At 40.9% G+C, this 20,637-nt stretch overlaps 1 protein-coding gene across 11 annotated transcripts in view; it reads right to left on the bottom strand.

Moving 5' to 3' along the window:
• ARMC3 (armadillo repeat containing 3) overlaps nucleotides 1-20,348 on the bottom strand; it is a 106,869-nt gene extending 86,521 nt beyond the window's left edge. For 2 of the 11 annotated variants that reach the window (XM_042945094.1, XM_042945101.1), the window contains exons 1-4: nucleotides 20,057-20,241; nucleotides 16,854-16,900; nucleotides 16,736-16,784; nucleotides 1,401-1,518 (exon numbers count right to left, since the gene is read on the bottom strand). In XM_042945094.1, the coding sequence (XP_042801028.1) occupies nucleotides 1,401-1,518; nucleotides 16,736-16,783 (166 nt within the window). In that variant the 5' untranslated portion in view covers nucleotide 16,784; nucleotides 16,854-16,900; nucleotides 20,057-20,241. Of the gene's footprint in view, nucleotides 1-1,400; nucleotides 1,519-16,735; nucleotides 16,785-16,853; nucleotides 16,901-20,056; nucleotides 20,257-20,285 lie in introns of those variants that run through there. The other 9 variants (XM_042945104.1, XM_042945105.1, XM_042945095.1 and 6 more) reach the window with 8 other exon arrangements.
• Between the last annotated feature and the right edge of the window lie 289 nt (nucleotides 20,349-20,637).

Genomic DNA, 20,637 nt, shown 5'->3' with positions numbered 1-20,637 from the left:
TTGCGTTTATAAACCCTCTATGAATAAACCTTGCAATAGAATCTAACCTGTAACATTTACAGTGTTTAAATAAACTTTAGTTTTTTACGACAGTTTTAGTTTTACAGAAAAATGGCGAGGATAGTATAGAGTTACCACATATCCCATACCCATTTTTCCATTATTAACATTTTACATTAGTAGGTACATTTGTCACAATTAATGAACTAATATGGATACGTTACTATTAGTTAAAGTCTATGTTTATTCAGATCTCCTTACTTCTAGTCTAATGTTCCTTCTCGGTTCCAGGATCCTACCCTGGGTCTCCTATGACATTCAGTCATCGTATTTCCTTAGCTCCTCTTGGCTATGAGAGTTCCTCAGACTTTTCTTGTTTTTGACGGCAGTGACCATTTTGAGGAGTACTGGTTAGGTATTTGTAGAGTGTCCCTGACTTGGAACTGTTCTGATTTGAGGGTTATAAGTTTTGGGGGAAAAAAAAACGGAAGGGCCACTTTCATTACATCGTGTCAAGATCACCTATTATCAATATGACTTATCACTGTTGATGCTGATTTTGATCACCTGGCTGAGATAGTGTTTGTCAAGTTTCTCCACTGTCAACTTACTCTTTCTTCCCTGCTTCCATATTGTAATCTCTGGAAAGAAGTCACTATGCCAAGCTCATACCTAAAGAGTGAAAAATTATATTCTGCCTCCTTGAGGGCAGAGTGCATAAATTACTTGGAATTCTTCTGCGTGGGAGATTTGTCTTTTCTTTCCCAATTATTTACTTATTCAATTATTTATTTATTTATTTATTTATTTTTTTTTTTTAACGTTTATCCATTTTTGAGACAGAGAGAGACAGAGCATGAATGGGGGAGGGTCAGAGAGAGGGAGACACAGAATCTGAAACAGGCTCCGGGCTCTGAGCTGTCAGCACAGGGGCCCGATGCGGGGCTCGAACTCACAGACCGCGAGATCGTGACCTGAGCGAAGTCGGCGCTCAACCGACTGAGCCACCCAGGCGCCCCTCAATTATTTATTTTTATCAGTATAAGCTCATAAACATTTCCTTATGCTTTGGGTTATAATCCAATACGACTTTATTTTGCTGCTCAAATCGTGCCAGCTTTGACCATTGGGAGCTCTTTCAGCTCCTGTGACTTACAATCTTTTAGACTACAATCAAACCTTCAACATGACTCTTCTATGCAGCGACTAAATTACTCCTTGAGATTAAGTTAGGCACTTAGGGAGATATATTACTTTCAGGTAATGCATTAAGTGATATTCTGGTTGTCTGAAAGAATTCATCTGACAAGAAGTGAATTAAAGACTAAGGAGAGTGCCCATTATGTAGTAAATATTTTAGGAAACTAATGAAATAGAAAAATAAACTGAAAAAGCCAAACCTTTTAAAGCAAATCTATAAATGGCTTCACATGCTTTAGCCAAAATTTCTTCTTCTGGAGAATTAAGCATTAACACCACAGTTGCTGCTTTTTTGCTTTCAATCGTTAGTGGATCAAACTGAAATGTAGAGAGAAAACGATCAGGTTCACATATGAGCCTTAAAAATCACACCAAAAAAGGGAATGGCGTCTAGAAACTTGAAGAGAACATAATCATACAAAAAGGATGTGGTCACTGCCCACTAAGTGCATTGTAAAGTTTTTATTTAAAAAAAAACATCACTGATAGAGATACGGTTGCCAATATTGGTGGCTTTGGAATTCCTGGGGTGATGGCAGGAGGAGCAGAGTATTTTGGAATCTGACAGATCTAATTTTGCAACTGAGCCGTGTGGAATCCAAAAAGTTACTTAAGCTGCAAGGATTTCACACGGTTTCCCTTTCTGTATAAACAGCATAATAATACCTCTCTCCTCAAAGGAGCAAGGAGAGGATTAGAGATCATGTGTGTAAAGCATTTAGTACATTGTCTGCACATAATAGAAGGTCATTAAATAACATATCTTGGCATAATTCTTAGTCGATACACAAGAAGCCTTTAGTACCTGTATATATTTGATGCCCTGACAGTCTCCAGAATTAGTACCTGCTTCTAATCACTACTCTTCCTGAGAAAGCAGAAATTACATACGTGAAATCACTAAAAAGCAATAGAAAACTGCACATAACACAGTGTAAGACTGGACAAAATCTGAAACAGGGCAAATGGTAATAAGCCATAAGGAAAAAGTAGGGGCACCTGGGTGACTCAGTCGGTTGGGTGTCCGACTTCAGCTCAGGTCATGATCTCACGGTCAGTGAGTTCGAGCCCCGCATCGAGCTCTCGGCTGACAGCTCAGAGCCTGGAGCCTGCTTTGGAGTCTGTGTCTCCTTCTCTCTCTCTGCCCCTCCTGCCACTCGCACTCACTCTCTCTCTTTCAAAAATAAAATAAAAACACTAAAAAAAAAAAGTATAGAGCTCTAGGAAGACCTATATCCCGCTCTGAGACGTTCACAATTCGTGGGTAGCCAAAATACACAATAACAAATGCATGACTCCTGTGGGTTTTCTTTGGCCAAGGAGAAAACAAATTGTTACGCTATTTTTCTTCCATTTCCAGAGACTGGTGAAGGTGGGTGTTCTGCTTATGTTAAAGACAAAAAATTGAATTTCAAAGCTTTAGCTGGCTCTTTGCGTCGGTCCCTTTCTAAATGAACATCTTCTTGTGTCTGGAGATATAACAAACATTGGTGTTCAGTTTCAGGCAGAGAATGGAGAGACAGATTACTCTGAGTAGGGAGGCTGGAAGAGTACAGAAGACAGAGAAGGTAGCAGTAAGCTGTGACCTAAAAGGGCACAGCTGGGATAAAAATAGCCCTCGCAGGGGAAATGGCCATTGGATTTGGGGACAGCGTTATTGAACATCCGAATTAAAGCCACTGTTTGTATATGTCTAACTCTCTACTAGAAACTGTGAGAGTCACAAAAGTCATGGTGTTTGTTCTCAAGCCTCTTAGACTCTTTCTGGGGAGACAAGTCTTCGTTGAAAGTCTGCCACAAGCACCAAGCTTATAGTACTTGTGGGTTTCCAGTGACGTGAACCAATGGGACAAGATGGCCTCTAGCAGAGCAGAGAGCAGTGGCGGAGACACTGGCTCCAACACTGATCGGGAGAGCACAGCGACCTGGAAACCCAGAGAAATTTTAAGGGAGGGAAGCATTTGGGGATTGAGGCTTGCAAATCAGCAGGCACTCACAAACCCAACAAGTACATTAACTATATACTTAAAGAAATTACTTGGTAAATGCTCCAGCCGACACTGGGGAAGACAAGATATAAAAACAATAGTACTATCTCAATAAATACAATGAGATATATAGTAAAATTGAATGATAATGATGTTGTGAATCATGATGTAATTCTTAAGGATTTCTGAAGTAGTGATAACACATTATAAGGGAAAAAAATAATTTGGAATTAAAATTCTAGATTTTTCTCAAGAAAGCTCAGGTAAAGGAAACCAGATTGTTTTGGTAAAGAGAACTGGGTTATTGCCTAGTTATTATTTATTTTTTCCTTGATATAAAAAAACAGGTTTAGGGGCGCCTGGGTGGCGCAGTCGGTTAAGCGTCCGACTTCAGCCAGGTCACGATCTCGCGGTCTGTGAGTTCGAGCCCCGCGTCAGGCTCTGGGCTGATGGCTCGGAGCCTGGAGCCTGTTTCCGATTCTGTGTCTCCCTCTCTCTCTGCCCCTCCCCCGTTCATGCTCTGTCTCTCTCTGTCCCAAAAATAAATAAAAAACGTTGAAAAAAAAAAATTTAAAAAAAAAACAAAAAAAAAAAAAAACAAAAAAAAAACAGGTTTAAATATGTGTGTTTAATAGGCTACATAAAAATAGTAAAAATTCCAATTTACCAAAAGGACAAGGTTACAAAAGAAAGTTGCTCAATTCAGAAAAAGGGAAGAAAAAACAAGAGAAACACAACATGAAAATATAGCAAAGAAAAACCAAAAACCTAAAAATGATAGGAATAAAACCAAATATTATCAGTGGTCAAAATAAACATCTGTAAGGCAAATAGATCTCAGTAACTAAGATTGTCAGCTTGTCAAAATTTGTTGTTTGTGTAGTGATATATACGTCTTCCACTTGATCTTACAGAATACAAATTCAGATCTATCTCTCTAAGACACAGAACATTCTTATCACTTCTGAATATTTCCCTTACACTCCTTTCCCCTCCAAAAACACCCCCAGAAAGATAACCATTCTGACTTTTAAAATCATCCTTTAGTAGGGGCGCCTGGGTGGCTCAGTCAGTTAAGCGTCCGACTTCGGCTCAGGTCACGATCTCGCGGTCTGCGGGTTCGAGCCCCGGGTCGGGCTCTGGGCTGATGGCTCAGAGCCTGGAGCCTGCTTCCGATTCTGTGTTTCCCTCTCTGTCTGCCCCTCCCCCATTCATGCTGTGTCTCTCTCTGTCTCAAAAATAAATAAATGTTAAAAATAAATAAATAAATAAAATCATCCTTTAGTAAAAAAGTAAATAAATAAATAATAAAATAAAATCATCCATTAGTTTTTCTTGTTCTTCAACTTTGTATAAATAGGCTCATATAACATGTATTCTTTCATGTCGCCCTCTTTAGCTCAGCACAATGTCTCTGAGATTCAGTCACATTTTTGTATTACTAAGTCATACTTCCTATGGCTATATATTATTCCATTTTATGAATATACCAGTTTAGGTTCTTGTCTTTCAGCTGGAGGCTACCATGAACAAAGCTGCAATGAATATTCTTGCACACGTCTTTTTATGGATATATGCCCTCATTTCCCTTGGGCATATACCTAGGAATGGACTTGATGAGTCATAGGGTAGACACGCGTTTACCTTTCGTAGACACTGTTGAACAGTTTTCTAAAGCACTTTTATCAATTTTCATTCTCACTAAAGATAAAGAGTTCCAGTTGTTCTTCCTCCTCACCAGTCCTTGGTATTATTTTTATTTGCTTTTTTTTTTCTTTATTTGCTTTTTCCACTTTATTTCTTATCTTGCTTAGATTATGATCTATTGTTTTAACAACACTCCTGCCAAACCCTAAATAAACTTTTTTTTCATCCTTCTGTCTTGTCATCAAATCAATTCTAGAATATGGACAAACACTAGAATTTTCTTTCTTTGCATTTGTACCCCGACATCCAAGCATTCTTGGAGAATGTTAAGCTACAGGGAAAATTAGTATTGCTGTAAATTCAAGATCAATAATTTCACAAGAGTCTCAAACCTGTCTATATCTTCTTCTGTTACTTTAGAGAAAATGTTTCTCCTACTATCTAAGCCCAGTATCTAATGTGTGCTTTGGATTTTTAACCCATTCACCTTTAATTCTCTCATTGATTCAATAAACACTCATTCAACCCTAATACTGCCACACACTCAGAACAGCATACTAAACATGATAATCAAGTCCCCTATTCTCATAGAACTTACACATTGTCAGTTAGGTCATACCATTAATCATCCTTTTTTTCTCTTGAGTAGTCAACTTCTTCCTAACAATTGGATTATTCCCATTACTTCGGAGTCCACTTTGCAGAGAGCCAATTTAGATTCAATAAAATGCACCTAAGTTTAAGTCTGATGAGTTTTAATAAATGTATAGGTACCTCTAACTAACCCCCTCCAAACAATATGTGGAACTTTCCATTACCCCAAAATATTCTCTCCTGCCTCTCTGCGGCTGATTCCCTTTCCCATATCTCCTCTAGGCAACCACTGATCTGCATCCTTTCACCGTAGGTTAACTTCAACTCTTTAAATATGAAATTATTGCACAGGTACCCCTTACGTATGGCCCCTTTCACTTGGCAGAATGATTATGAGATTCATCCGTATTATTCCACGTATCCGTGGTTCATTCCTTTTTACTGATGAGTAGTATCTCATTGTATGAACATAACAATTTGTTTATCTGTTCAGTTAGTGATGGACCTTTGGGTTATTTCACTTGGGACCATTATGAATGAAAGCTCCAATGCGCTTTTCCATGTAAGTCTTCTTGTAGATGTATATTTTCATTTCTCTTGAGTGAATACCTAGGAGTAGAATTTCTGGCTTGACTGGTAGTACAGGTTTAACTTTCCAAAAAAATAAGGTTTTTTCCAAAGTAGTTTTACTATCTTGGTTCCCACTAGCAATGTATCTGTATCCAACATAGTATATCTCTTCGCTTATTTAGGTCCTCCTTAATTTGTCTTGGCAATGTTTTATAGTTTTCAGCATATAGGCACTGCATTTATTTTGTTAAACTTATCTCTGAATATTTTGTGGTTTCTGATGCTATGGCAAATGAGATCTTTTTTGCTTCATCTATTTTAAACAAGTGTCATTAGGTAAACAATATTTAGGACCATTTTTCCTCTTACAAATGAACCTTTTCATTATGATGATATGGGTCTCTTTTTCTCTGGTAATATTATTTGCCCTGTTATATAATTCATCTAGTATTAATATAGGCACTCCAGCTTCCTTATGATTTTAGTTTGCAGTATATCTCTTTCCATATTTTGACCTTTAACCTAGCTGTATCTTTATATTTAATGATTTCTTATAGACAGCTTACAGTTTGGATCTTGTTTTTTTATTCAGTTTGACAATCTCTCACTTAAAAAAATTTTTTTTAATATTTATTTTTGAAGGAGAGATAGACAGAACATGAGCAGGGGAGGGGCAAAGAGAGAGGGAGACACAGAATCCAGAGCAGGTTCCAGGGACTTGAACTCATGAATTGTGAGATCATGACCTGAGCCAAAACCGAGAGACTGACGCTCAATCAGCTGAGCCACCCAGGTGGCCCTGTTTTCTCCTTTTCTGATTTATTCCCTGGTTCCTTTTTCCGTCTTCTTTCGGACAATTGGATTTTTTATCCAATTTTATCCAATTTTATCCAATTTTATCTCCTATACTGGTTTATCAACTGAGTTTTCTTCTGAATATGAGTCACATTTTTCTTTGCATACATAATAATTTTTACTGGCAAGTGAACATTGTAAAAATTATGTTGTTGAGTGTCTGGATTGTATTGGGGGCCTTCTCTTTTTTTTATTTTCTTTATGTTTATTTATTTTTGAGAGAGAGAGACAGAGCGTGAGCAGGGGAGGGGCAGAGAAAGAGAGGGAGACACAGAATCCGAAGAAGTCTCCAGGCTCTGAGCTGTCAGCACAGAGCCCAATGTCGGGCTCAAACTCGTGAACCCCAAGATCATGACCTGAGCTTAAGTCAGACGCTTAACCAATTGAGTTACCCAGGCACCCCTGGGGGTCCTTCTCTTAAAGGATGTTGAATTTTGTTCTGCTAGACAGTTGTCTTATTTATGGTTCAGCGTTATCTATGTAAGGCCTATTTGAAAACATTATTCCAGCAGGTCTGAGGAAGCCGTTGCTCTAGGGCTGGGTTAGACATACTACAACTAAGGCATGACCCTGCTGGGGGCTCTACTTAATGCCCCAGATGTTCAACAAGATCTCTCCAATCTTTTGGATCAAAATTAGAATGTCCTCCAGACGGGTCTGAATCTTAACATTATTCTTGTAGCTCTCTGATAGTTGTTCGTGCCTGTTCTTTGTCATGAACATGAGTTTCGCCCTGTGCAGCTTAGACTTCAAAGAATCGAGGGAATCATTAACTAAATTTCTGGAGCTATTTTCCTATATATTTCCCTCCTCTCTGGCACTCTGCAAACTTCCACCACCTTAGCCTCTCTACACTCTGACGTCTCAAAACTCTCTTATTTTAAAACAAAAGTAATTATTTCCCTAGATATTAATCATCTTCCAGGTGCTATCTTAGCTCTCCTTCCCTTCCACAGTCAAAAATCTTATGAGCTATTGGGGCGCCTGGGTGGCTCAGTCAGTTGAGCGTCTGGCTTCAGCTCAGGTCATGATCTCACATTTTCTGGGTTCGAGCCCTGCGCCGGGCTCTGTGCTGACAGCTCAAGCCTGGATCCTGCTTCAGATTCTTTGTCTCCTTCTCTCTGCCCCTCCCCTGCTCGCACTCTCTCTCTCAAAAATAAACATTAAAAAAAAAAACTATGAAAAAATTCTTAGGAACTATTGATTTTCCTCCATTTTCTCCCCCTCATACTTCCTTGCTAAACATCTCCACTCTGACTTTCATCCTCATTGGTTCACCAAAATATTTCTAAGACCATCAACAGTGAACACCATGTTACTTATCACTTCTTGACATTTTAACCTCATTTCTAGAGAATTAAAATAACAAACAATGCTTGAAACTGTAGAAGCTTATGGCTTACTTGAATTGTCAGGCCTGCATCTTTCTGGATGAGTTTTTTATTGCTTTTTTTCATGATAGTTTGGGTATTAAAAATCCTTGGTGGGAGTGCCTGGGTGGCTCAGTCAGTTGAGCGACCGACTTCAGCTCAGGTCATGATCTCACAGCTCGAGAGTTCGAGCCCCACGTCGGGCTCTGTGCTGACAGCTTGGAGCCTGGAGCCTGCTTTGGATTCTGTGTCTCCCTCTCTCTCTGCCCCTAACCCACTCGCATTCTGTCTCTGTCTCTCTCAAAAATAATAAATCTTAAACAAAAAAAAAATCCTTGGGGTGTTGTTGTGGTTGTGGCAGTTGTTGCTTTGAAGGTTTTGTTTTGTTTTGTTTTGTTTTGTTTCACAGCTATATTCCTCTGAACTTCTCTGTAACAGCACTTAATGCATTGCGTTGTTTCTTGGGTTTACGTGTCTTCTTCAGTATGTTTACTGTCATTTCCTGGGTTGCTCAAGCCCAAAACCTGGAACCATCTCCCACCTCCTCTCCTCTCACACCGCACATGCAATCCATCAGCAAATCCTGTCATTTCTGCCTTCATTATGGCTGCTTACTCAGGCCACCGGGCTGCATAGCTCATCCCTCCTCCGTAATAGCCTCCATATTGGTCTTCCAGTTTCCACTTTTCCCGTCGTAGCTAGAATGATCTTAATGTTTTTCGTTTCAAATATAAATGAGATGTCACTAATCCTCTACTTGTAACCCTCCAATGGATTCCCCTTTTTGCACATTAGGAAAACATCCAACCTCCTTAATATAGCGGAAAAGGCCGTGATCACCACCAGCCTCCCACCTTTAATCCCTATCTCCTGCTCCCTGCTTTCTAGTCTCCAGTCACATCAACCTTCTTGGTATTCCCCAAGTATACTAAGTAAGGTCTTAGTATGGCTACAGTGCTCTCTAGCTAGGGTGCTCTCTCCCAGATATTTGCAAAGCAGACTTCCTCATTCCATTTGTCTTTCTTAAATGTGACCCCACTGAGAAAGCTTGCCCTGACCTGGATTCTATTTAAAGTAGCCCCATCCCTCCCCATCCTTATATCCTACTTTATTTTTCCCCATTGATCTTATTACTACCTGAATTATATTATTATTTGTTAATTGACTGCTTCCCCTACCTAGCATATAAGCTATGAACTTTGTTTTGCTCCCATGTATATGCCCAGGAGGTAGAAAAACACTTGTACGTGGCATTCACTCAATATTTGTCTAATAAGTGAATGAATTTCTTCAGGCAAAGGACTGTGTAATTTCTCTACCGCCATTACTTAGAATAAACCTAGGATGTGGAAATACTCAATACATGTTTATAAAGACGTGCATGAAAATACCTCTGGAAACTTCTGTGTTATGCTTGTGGCCTGAGAGGGCTTTAACCGTGTACTGTCTCTTGATGTCAGAAAAGAAGGTTCTAAACCTGAGGTTCGTGGAGCCATCCGTGGGCTTCAGGGATATATCCTTCCACTAAAATTGTATGTAAAACTTTTGGTGGGCATTTTTGTGGGGAGGGAGTCCACAGTGGCCATCCCACCCTCATAGGGCTCCCTGACCGCACCCGCCCCCCCAACCGTTGAGAATCACAGCCTTAAATCCTCTTTGCCGCCCACAACAGTTTCCCTGGCATTCTGCTGGCTGTCTTCTCTATCCACCCCCACTCAGGACAAAGTTCCCTTCCACTTCAGAACTTGCACTTCAGAGACCACTGATAGTTCAATATTTTTAAAGCTGATGTTATAAGCATGTGAATAAATATGCTCTGTTAAAACATACTTATGTCACGATCTCCACACAGTGACTGCAGTTGTCAAAGGAGTACCTGAAAATATACTTAACCCAAACCCATCGTAAAGACTTGTAACCCTTCTTCAGCGGTGGAGAAAACACTTTGGTATTTTGACCTATCTGCTGGTCGTCGTTAAGAGAAAGGTAATACGGGGTACAAGAGGCTTGAAGGGAAGGTTCAGACTGTGAGAGTTACAGTCTAAAGAGCTGTTAAAGGAGGAGAAATACCAATATTTGGCAGAGAGCGGAGAAAACTTGGCATGACATCTGTTTCTCCTACAGAGCCTACAGCATTATAGTAATTTTTTATTTAAAAAGGTGCTGAGAATCAAATGATAGCTAGCACAGAATGCCACACAACTAAATAAATGATACTGTGCTGTAATTACATAGCCCATCTGCTTTCCCGTGAGGAACTCACAGTCACTCACCAGCAAGCTGGTTGTGAAATTATAATTTCACGCTGTATACAAAACAAATGATGAACCAAAGTTATTTACAGAAAGGGTGAAATAAAGGGGAAGCATTTTGGCTAAACTCTGAATTTTAAGTTCAGTCAATCAGCGCAGCCATAGTCTTACAGAGATACTTTTACATCTCTGTTAAGGACACAAGACCTTCTAGAACAATGCTGTCCAGCACAAAGTTCAACACTGCAAATGTTCTGATTCTGCTTTGCCCAATATAGCAGTCACAGCCGCATGTGGCCTTTGAGCGCTTGAAGTGTAAGGTGACTGAGGTGCTGAATGTTTCGTTTTATTTTTAGTTGTTAATTTCAATTACTATGCCTTTAATCATCATTAATTTAAATTTAAATAACCGCAGGTGACTAGTGACTGCTACATTAGGCCGGGCCTAAAAGAATAGAAAGTTGTAAAGTTGAACTCAGTGAAAATAGATAAATCATGATAGTCTCGTAATTTTTATGGTACCAAGAAGGGCAAAGAAAAGGCTTTTTTGATGGCTATTGGAGCGTGTTTGCTACATCATTGGTCTCAGATCAGGGGGGAAACCAATTATACATGAAAAGAGAGACAGATTAACAGAAATGGACTGTCTCACTCTAGTAGGGACTTTTAGTAGAGAGCATCTAGACATCAGTTAAAATCCAGTAAAAAGGGTAAAGGTTAAAATGAAAACAGCTAAAATGGCCTCTAGGTTTCTTTACAACTTGAATTAAACTTTTAGAGCAAGGTAAGCAAGATTTTTTTAGAATATGGTTTTGTGCATGTTTCTTAATTTATACTAATTTTTATTAAATCATGACTTTCTAAAATCTGTGCTGTAGGAGAAACGTCGGAAAATTAATTCCCATGAAGCTTCATTTCTGAAATAAGTCCAGGCAGTTCTGGCAGCCCGTGACAACGCGTTAAGGGTTGCATTCTGAGGTTGACGGGAGCGTCCGGGGAAGACAAGTCACTGGAGACATCCCACTCTTCCAAGGAACTGGGTTTGGTCACCCACGTGAGGAAGCAGATCCTGCTGTCGCCTGACGCTCTGACTCAACACTCAGCGAGCTTAGCTCCCCCCATTTGCACCTAACTATGGACAGAAGGTGCAGAACCATTAACGTAAATACATAAACGCTCAGTTAACTTGACAGTGAGATTCCAGAACCAGGTCACAGTCCCTTGTGAGTTTGGATACTGTGGATTTAGTCTGCTGAAACTCAGTTGCCTCTGAAATATCAAGGAAATAAAAATTCCATGCTCATGAACTTGAAAACCTGACCATGAAGCATGAGGGCCACACCCCAGGCCACCAGGAACTTTAGTGGCCAGCTGGTCTTCCACAGCTGATCTCCCTGCCTCCTTTGACAATGCGCAAAACTTCTCAAGTTTTCTGGGATGATCAACAGTACCCTCAATTACATCACGAAGAATAACAACTTTGACCAAGTTCTCATCTAGTGCCAAGCGCTGTTCTAAGCATCTCATGTTTACCTAAGCTTGCCTCCCCACTGTGAATAGATGTAAAGTGGTTGTCGTTATATCCTCACTGGAGTATACAGAGTTCGGGAACTTGGCCTCCAGATGGAGTGAGGATTCAGTCTCTGGCGGTATAATTCCAGAGCCTGGATCCTTAGTCCCTAAATATCTTGCCTTATAGTAAATATTGCCTTCTAAGGTTGTTTCTATTAGTAATTCTCTTATGCAATCATTCCATAGAAAGTTTTCCTTTTGTTAAAGCATCACAAACAACCTTTCAGCCAGACGTGGAAATGTTTGGGGAGGTAGATTATAGTTGCATCGGTCGTTCAAGCTGTTATCTTCCCCGCCTCTAAGCATCTTCTTAGCTAGTGGTCGCTTTCACGAGAAGGAATGGAGGTCAATAAACCACACAGGCGTATATTAAATGTATGTTTTGACGATTCGAAAATTAAGAAAAGCAAGGGGAGCTTTTTGTTTTAACCATGTAACTGAACATTCTTCTTTCTGTCCCCATTACCCATTTTAACTAGTATACAAAAGACTAATAACAACACGAATCTTTGGAAATAAGAAGCAAGTTGTTATTAGTTGGCACAGGAAAGTTAACTTTTTAAAGCAGTTATATATCCATCTTTGAAATGTGGTTTTCTTTTATACTCTGTACAAGAACCCTTTCATAGAGTTTGAAGAGGTATACCTTGGCACAAATGCCAAGTTCAGACAGTTGACATTGTGGTATACTGTTTTGAAGTATTTGAATTCACAAGATAGAAAGTGGTTACATAGTTAACACTAATCTGCCAGCTTTATTAACATATAGTCAGAGTAAGAGAAGTATGGAAGGACTAAGAGGAAAGGCCATGGTCAAGGCCCATTGGTAATTGTTATATACGTCCTTTTTTTTTTTGGATCACTCTACTTTTTTAAAAAGCATAATTAACATACGGTGTTATACTAGCTTATGGTGTACAATGTAATGATTCAACAATTCTATCCATTTTTCAGTACTCATCACAGTAAGTATACTCTTTTTTAATGTTTATTTTTGAGAGAGAGAGAGAGAGAGAGAGAGAGAGAGAGAGAGAGAAAGTGGGAACAGGGTAGGGGCAGAAAGAGAGGGAGACACAGAATCTGAAGCAGGTTCCAGGCTCCGAGCTGTCAGCACAGAGCCCAGCACGGGGCTCGAACTCACGAACGTCAAGATCACGACCTGAGCCGAAGTTGGACGCTTGACTGAGTCACCCAGGCGCCCCACTATAAGTAGACTCTTAATCTCTCCCATTCCCCACCTATCTCCCCTCTGGCAACCACTAACTAGTTTGTTCCCTGTATTTAAAGTCTGTTTGTTGTTGCTGTTTATCTCTTTTTTTCCTTAAATTCCACTTTTGACTGAAATCAGGGTATTTATTTTTCTCTGTCTGACTTACTTCCTGTAGCATTATACCCTCTAGCTCCATCCATATTGTTGCAAACAGCAAGACCGCATCCTCTTTATGTCTAGGTAATATTCCATTGTGTATATATATATATATATATATATATATATATATATATATATATATACCACATCTTCTCTACCCATTCATCTATGGATGGATACTTAGTGCAATCCCTATCAAAATACCAACAACATTTGTCACAGAACTAGAACAAATAATACTAAAATTTGTATGGAACCACACAATATCCCAAATAGCCAAAGCAACCTTGAGAACTTAGAACAAAGCTGGAGGTATCGCAATCCCAGATTTCAAGACGTACTACAAAGCGGTCGTCATCGAAACAGTATGATTCTGGCACAGAAGTAAGACACATAGATCAATGGAACATAAGAGAGAGCCCGGAAATAAACCCATGCTTACACGGTCACACAAACCATGAAACTGGAGCACTTTCTTACACCGTACACAGAAATAAGCCCAGAATGGATGAAAAGACGCAACTATGAGACCTAAAAGCATAAAACTCCAAGAAGAAAACATAGACGGCAATTTCTTTGACATTGGCCATTACACATGCTTTGGCTGTCCCTAAGGCTCTCGTGAACTGAGAAAGAAGAGCTAGTTTTCTGTTAACGCTAGGTTTAAAACTGTTTCTCAAGTCCTTGATTGTGCCCCCCAAGGACTGGAATACAGAGGACAAGCCAGCAAAACATTACAAAATTATAGAAAGTGTATTAGACAAATATATCTATTGTTTAACGGTCCCTTAATTCTAATTTTAATCAGAAAATGTTTGTCATCGGGGCGCCTGGGTGGCTCAGTCGGTTGGGCGGCCGACTTCGGCTCAGGTCATGATCTCGCGGTCCGTGAGTTCGAGCCCCGCGTCGGGCTCTGTGCTGACAGCTCAGAGCCTGGAGCCTGTTTCGGATTCTGTGTCTCCCTCTCTCTGACCCTCCCCCATTCATGCTCTGTCTCTATCTCAAAAATAAATAAACGTTAAAAAAAATTTTTTTTAAAAAAAAGAAAATGTTTGTCATCAAGTACTGTGTTCATTAGTCAACTTTCCGGTAATAAGATGTCAATAATGATACTGACCGGGGAAAATGGCTGGCTCAGTCGGGGTTGTGAGTTCGAGCCCCATGCTGGGTGTAGGGATTACTTAAAAATGAAATCTTTTTTCTAAAAATGCTATTTTGCAGCAAAAAGGGATAATTCAAACTTAAGTGGCAATGAAAAAAAAATAAGAGAATTTGGAACATTTTAGGAGGATGTCCAAAAGAGAGCAAATGGAATGATGAAACTGTACCGTGAACCACAATGGCCATCTATCTCTGCAAAGTGTTCCTAGACCTGAGCAGACAGGTGCTTCTCCTTCATCTCGTTTTATTTTTTTAAGTTTATTTATTTTGAGAGAGAGAGTGCACAGAAGCAGTGGAGAGGGAGAGGGAGAGCGAGAATCCCAAGCCAGCTCCGCAGTATCAGCACAAAGCCCAGTGCAGGGCCAGATCTCAGGAACCGTGAGATCATGACCTGAGCCGAACTCAAGAGTCAGACGGTTAACCGACTGAGCCACCCAGGTGCCCCCAGACAGATACTTCTGGAGTCTTCGTTCCCAACTGTACTGAAGGATCAAACATAGGAAGTTACATAGGTGTGTGTCTGTGTGGGTCTGTGTATCAGAGTCGAAAGGAGACCCGCAACATTAGGTCTTATTTACTAGCGTTAACTATGTGCCAGGCACTGAGAACGTGATGAGCTTTACTTCATTTTAATTCACACAACAACCAAAACGAGTTGGGCCTCACAATTCACACTGAAGAAATTTCAAACAAGAACTGAAAGAACATGGCCGCGTTTGGCAACACTGTGCCAAATAACACAGGTCAGGAGACGCAGAGCTGGGACGTAGCTCACATTTGTAACCGCAAAGCTCCAGTGCTGTTGGAAAGACCTTGCACTAAGCCCAGCTTCCTTCAAACTATAAAATCCCTGTGAGTCTACTGACGGACCATAAACACTTGTTTTCAGTCACGTTTTATTTGAAGAAAATCACACCAAATGTCTGTTTCAAAATGAGTTTCTTTTCGCCCTTAAAGATTTTTCATCTCTTCGCTTATTTTAATGTTTATTTATTTTTGAGGGAGCGGGAGATGGGCAGAGAGAGAGGGAGACACAGAATCCAAAACAGCCTCCAGGCTCCGAGCTGTCAGCACAGAGCCCGACGCGGGGCTCGAACTCGCGAACCGTGAGATCATGACCTGAGCCGAAGTCGGACGCTCAACTGCCTGAGCCACCCAGGTGCCCCTAAGATTTGATTTTTGAGTAATCTCTATACCCAACGTGGGGCTCGAATTCACAACCCCGAGATCCAGAGTCACACGCTCCACCGGCTGAGCCAGGCAGGTGTCCCTCAAAATAAGTTTCTAATCTGAAAACTGTCCAAGTTCATTTTTTATTTTTAACATCATCTTTTGGTAATTCATAAACCTTAGAGAAATAAGATAAAAACATACTTTTAAAAAGAGAGACATGGGGCGCCTGAGTGGCTCAGTCGGTTGGGTGTCCGACTTCGGCTCAGGTCATGATCTCGCGGCTAGTGAGTTCGAGCCCCGCGTCGGGCTCCGTGCTGACAGCTCAGAGCCTGGAGACTGTTTCAGATTCTGTGTCTCTGTCTGTCTCTGACCCTCCCCCGTTCATACTCTGTCTCTCTCTGTCTCAAAAATAAATAAACGTTAAAAAAAAAATTTAAAAAAAAATAAAAAGAGAGACAGGGCTTTGTGTTTTAGGCAATGTATTACTCAAACATCTGGAACAGAAAAAGATGATGAACCCAGACTTTTCTCTCCATAGAACTGGAAAATACGAGCCTTCTGATGTTCAAACGGTCATCTTCAGACAACCTCATATACAGAGCTAATAGCTATAGCATAAACTCCTAGTTATTTTGGAAAACGCACTCGGATGATTAACATAAACGAGGGACCAGCAAATATCAATTTAAAATATTTAAAAGAACAAACCAAAACTATTTGGTCATTAACTAGGCCCATAAACACGCCCTCCACATCCTGGAAAAGCTAATAATTACTCTCTAATTGTGCTGATTATGTAATGACAACGTTGTAAATGTTTGTTTATATAATGTTAGATTTCTCTAACTAATCTTATCATTACTCAGACCTTGGACTTCTGCCAATGTGTACTCATGTATATGCTGGTACATGCCAAACAGTTGGAACAATTTATTTTTAAAACTGGTTGTTAACGTGCTACTAGTCTTAAAATCAGAAACTTACCACATCCTTAGGAGGGGGTTCTGCTTCCTTCTTTACCTTTTTACCCATTCTGGAAAAAGATGCAGTAATTAGTTAAAGTGCCATTTGTACCTTGTATATGCACAAATCTCTCAGTTACCTGTGGATGCCCTTCGAAGGAGATTTATTTCCTCATTGCAATTTTACCTAAAAAAGAGATGATGTGAAATAGGTAGAAATGGTCGTACGTGTACAAATACGTTACCTGCAGTCGTATTTCAAACGCCACAGTTTTTAAGGAACTCACTGTTAAGATTGTTGGGCATCAGTCCTGGCTTCCAGCTTGTAAGGAAGAGAACACACCCAGGACATAACTTTTACTTACATAACGGGAAACAGTTTACCATGCATATAGCTCACTGATGGGGTGCTTAGGAGACTAAATCCAATTTACTTTTGAGAGCTCCAAGAATGTTCTGCCACAAAGGGGGGGATTTTTGTCTGCTTTCCTGCACTGATCTATCCCAACAGTATCTGGTACATGGTAGGTATTCGATATGTATAAAAATCATTAACTCTGTTTTTCCTGGGAGTATGATTTTGTGACTGATACCCAAGACAAGGCAACTCCAAATTAACGTTGGTGTCATTTTCCCAGATAACCAGAAGTTTTCTCTAATATAATCCATAGCTCAATTAAAAAAAAAAAAAAAGTAATTGAGAATCTGAAGAGATGTATTCTGGAGAAGTTGGGGTTACTGCTTACAAGACCTGTTTCTACCTGCCCTCGTATGTCCATAACTGTGCAGACAAAAAGTCAAAGGATTGGTACTGATAGTTGACAAACCACAGAGCAGTAACCCCATCTGGGTACAGAGGACTTTCCAAGATGTTGGGGACTGTTAGAATAAATAACTCTAGAAACCTTTCGAGTTTTCTCCAATGGGAGGTTATGTTTGGCATTTGGGCAATCTCAGATGCTACAAACCTGTCTCAGGGAAATAAGTACAGTTTCCAGAAAATTCTGGGAAGTCAAAAATCTTTGGTGAGAATCTACAATGTCAGGATTGGTTCAGATGGTCTCTCAAGGGACAAAAGCAACTCTCAGCATTAGAGGCACTAACCAGAATTTATCACATGTTTTAAAACGCCACATGTTCATAGAAACTCCTAGGGGCTTCTGAAAGACATCCAGATCCCTCAGTTCAGGTCACATAAATTTCCAGATCTTTAAGGGTCTGGGCAAGCTTACACTGTGATGCCCTCCCTCACATCCAGTATATTAAAACCAGGTTGTATACCTCAAACTTCTCGCAAAATGAGAAAACTGTTCTCAAATATAACTTAATATTAAACCATTTACATTAATTTTTCAAGTTTCTTTTCAGATTTTAGAGGCAATACTTTTTTCAAAACTCAAACATCTTTCATAGGTGTTTGAAAAGCACACAGACCCTAGATTTTGTGTTTATGATATTCCAGGCAGATGGACAGAAACCATTCTGGACAAATGCAAATCTATCTTGCGATTAATCTCTAGGAAAAAGAAATTTTAGAGCGCTTCGTAATCGACTCCAAGGTAGAGCAGCCTTTGATTTACAGAAGAACTCCTTATGAATAATGTTTAAGAAGAACTGAATTATACTTGCATTAAATTACTGTACATCATCTGATTTTCACTCAGGAACTGATTTTTTCCCATTTCAGGATAGTGGCTTTGAGTAACGGCATACTGAAGAGTACAGAGGTTAGAATTGCCTTAACACAGGACGACAGCAATGGAGTCGATCCCAGGCAGTACCGTAAAGTAGGAAGCATTTAGTTTGTGTTTTTATTACCAAATTGAGTATAGTAGTTAATGGGGGACAAAGTATTTAGCTGACATAGATCAGGGGCGATGAGCCTCAAAGATGACCATAAGGTGTTTTTTTTTAACGTTGTAAATTCAACATTTCACTTAAAATCAACATGATACAACCACATTATCTTATGTTAGTTTATTCTTTAAAGATTTGTTTGCCTCTAAAGCTCCAGAGACGCCACATTAAGAAAACAAATCCTGGGGCGCCTGGGTGGCTCAGTCAGTTAAGCATCTGACTTTGGCTCAGGTCATGATCTCTCAAGTCTGTGGGTTCGAGAGAACCCGCATGGCCCTCTGTGCTGACAGCTCAGAGCCTGGAGCCTGCTCCGGATTTTGTGTCTCCCACTCTCCCTGCCCCTCCCCTGTTCACACTCCATCTCTCTCTCCTTCAAAAATAAACAAACACTTTAAAAATTAAAAAAAAAAAATCCCTTTGACTTTTTGAAGCACACCTGCTTTCCTTGACTATTTTACCACCCTTCCCAGTGATGTTTTCGATTGTGCTAAAATATACACAACATAAAATTTACCATTTTAACACTGCTTAACTGTATAGTTCTGTGTCTACTATCCACTTATACAGAATACATTTCATTACAGAAAATTTGGAAAACAAGGAAGGGCACATGGAATAAAAAAAAAATTACTCAGGAATAAACTCAGGGAGATTAGCACTGTTTCAGGATAGTTCCTTTTTGTGTGTTTTCTATAGGGATTTTACCATGCTACATGGGTTTCGATCTCCTATTCTCAACTTCCTTTCCTGGAACCCTTTGCCTACCATATTCTTCTTCTTCTTTTTTTTTTTTTTTTTCTGATATAATTTATTGTCAAACTGGCTAACATACCGGCTGTACAGTGTGCTCTTGGTTTTGGGGGTAGATTCTCGAGCTTCGTCACTTATAGACAACACCCAGGGCTCATCCCCACAAGTGCCCTCCTTTCCTACTGCTTTTTTACACTAATGGACAGGTTCGTGAAATCTCTGTCTCCATTCATTGCTCCAATCATCTCCAGTTAATCAGCATATCATGTCATTTAAAATACTATTGTCAAATCCACTATGTATCTAGACAGTCCCCTATTGTTGAACATTTGTTTCTCATTTCCTGAAATTATGGATAAGGCTGCAATGAACCTCCTCAGACATAAAATGTTCATCCACGTCCTCAACTGCTTCTTTAAGAGAAAGGCAAATAACTGGATGGAAAGGCATGAACTTCACCGCACTGAGTACAAAAACAAATCTGCTTTAAATGGGCACCTCCTCCGTCATTAGAAAGGAGCCGCGCTTTCCCCCCACAAATTTGTCGACCGTTTGTACTTCTTTGTGAGCTTTCAGCCTGTGCGATCTTAAACGTCTTCTGAGGAGGAGCCTTATTTTAAAAACTGTGAAGGAAGGGGGAAGACTACAGCCAGTGGGGACTCGTTTCCTGAGTTGCTGGGAGGCACGGAAAGGAATCTTAGACTCTCAGATCCCCTCTCGGGGCCTGTTTTGTCACCTGTTAAACGGAAGGAGGCCAGGATTCTTAGGAAACCCACCCGGATCCCCGGCTGATACTGGGCGCACAGGGCAGGGACCGACAACCCCCAACGAGGCATTCGTTCCGTCGGTTGTCCCAGAGGTCCCCACGCGCTGGGCACCTCCCCCTTGCCCAAATTCTGCGGGGACCTCGGCCCGGACCCCTCCAAACCGCGGGAGTAGCCGCGCAGCCGCACGCCCGCCTTTACCTGCCGGCGGATCCCGCCGAGCGGCGGCCCCTCGCGCCGGGAGAACCGCACCCGCCGCCGCCCGCGCGCGCCTCCGAGGCCACTGTTGCTCTTGGTTGCTAGGCGACACCGGCCGCGCCTGCGCGCGCCTCGGCCCTGAAAGCTCGCGCTGGGCTGCGCGCGCGCCCCCCGTCCCGCCTTGGGTGAGCGGTCTGCGGCGAAGGCGCCTTGAGCTCCGAGTCCAGAGCTTTGCGTGGGGTGGACACGGGAACCCTGCTCTTCGCGGCCAGTCCGGGTGAACACTGGAAATCAGCAGGCAGTCCAGCCTCAGCCTCTGGCCCGCGGACCCGCTCTGGATTCGCGTACTCTGGGA

This window comes from Panthera leo, chromosome B4 (assembly GCF_018350215.1).
Source record: "Panthera leo isolate Ple1 chromosome B4, P.leo_Ple1_pat1.1, whole genome shotgun sequence".
In the NCBI taxonomy this organism is placed as follows: domain Eukaryota; kingdom Metazoa; phylum Chordata; class Mammalia; order Carnivora; family Felidae; genus Panthera; species Panthera leo.
This window is presented reverse-complemented; position numbering and strand designations above follow the sequence as displayed.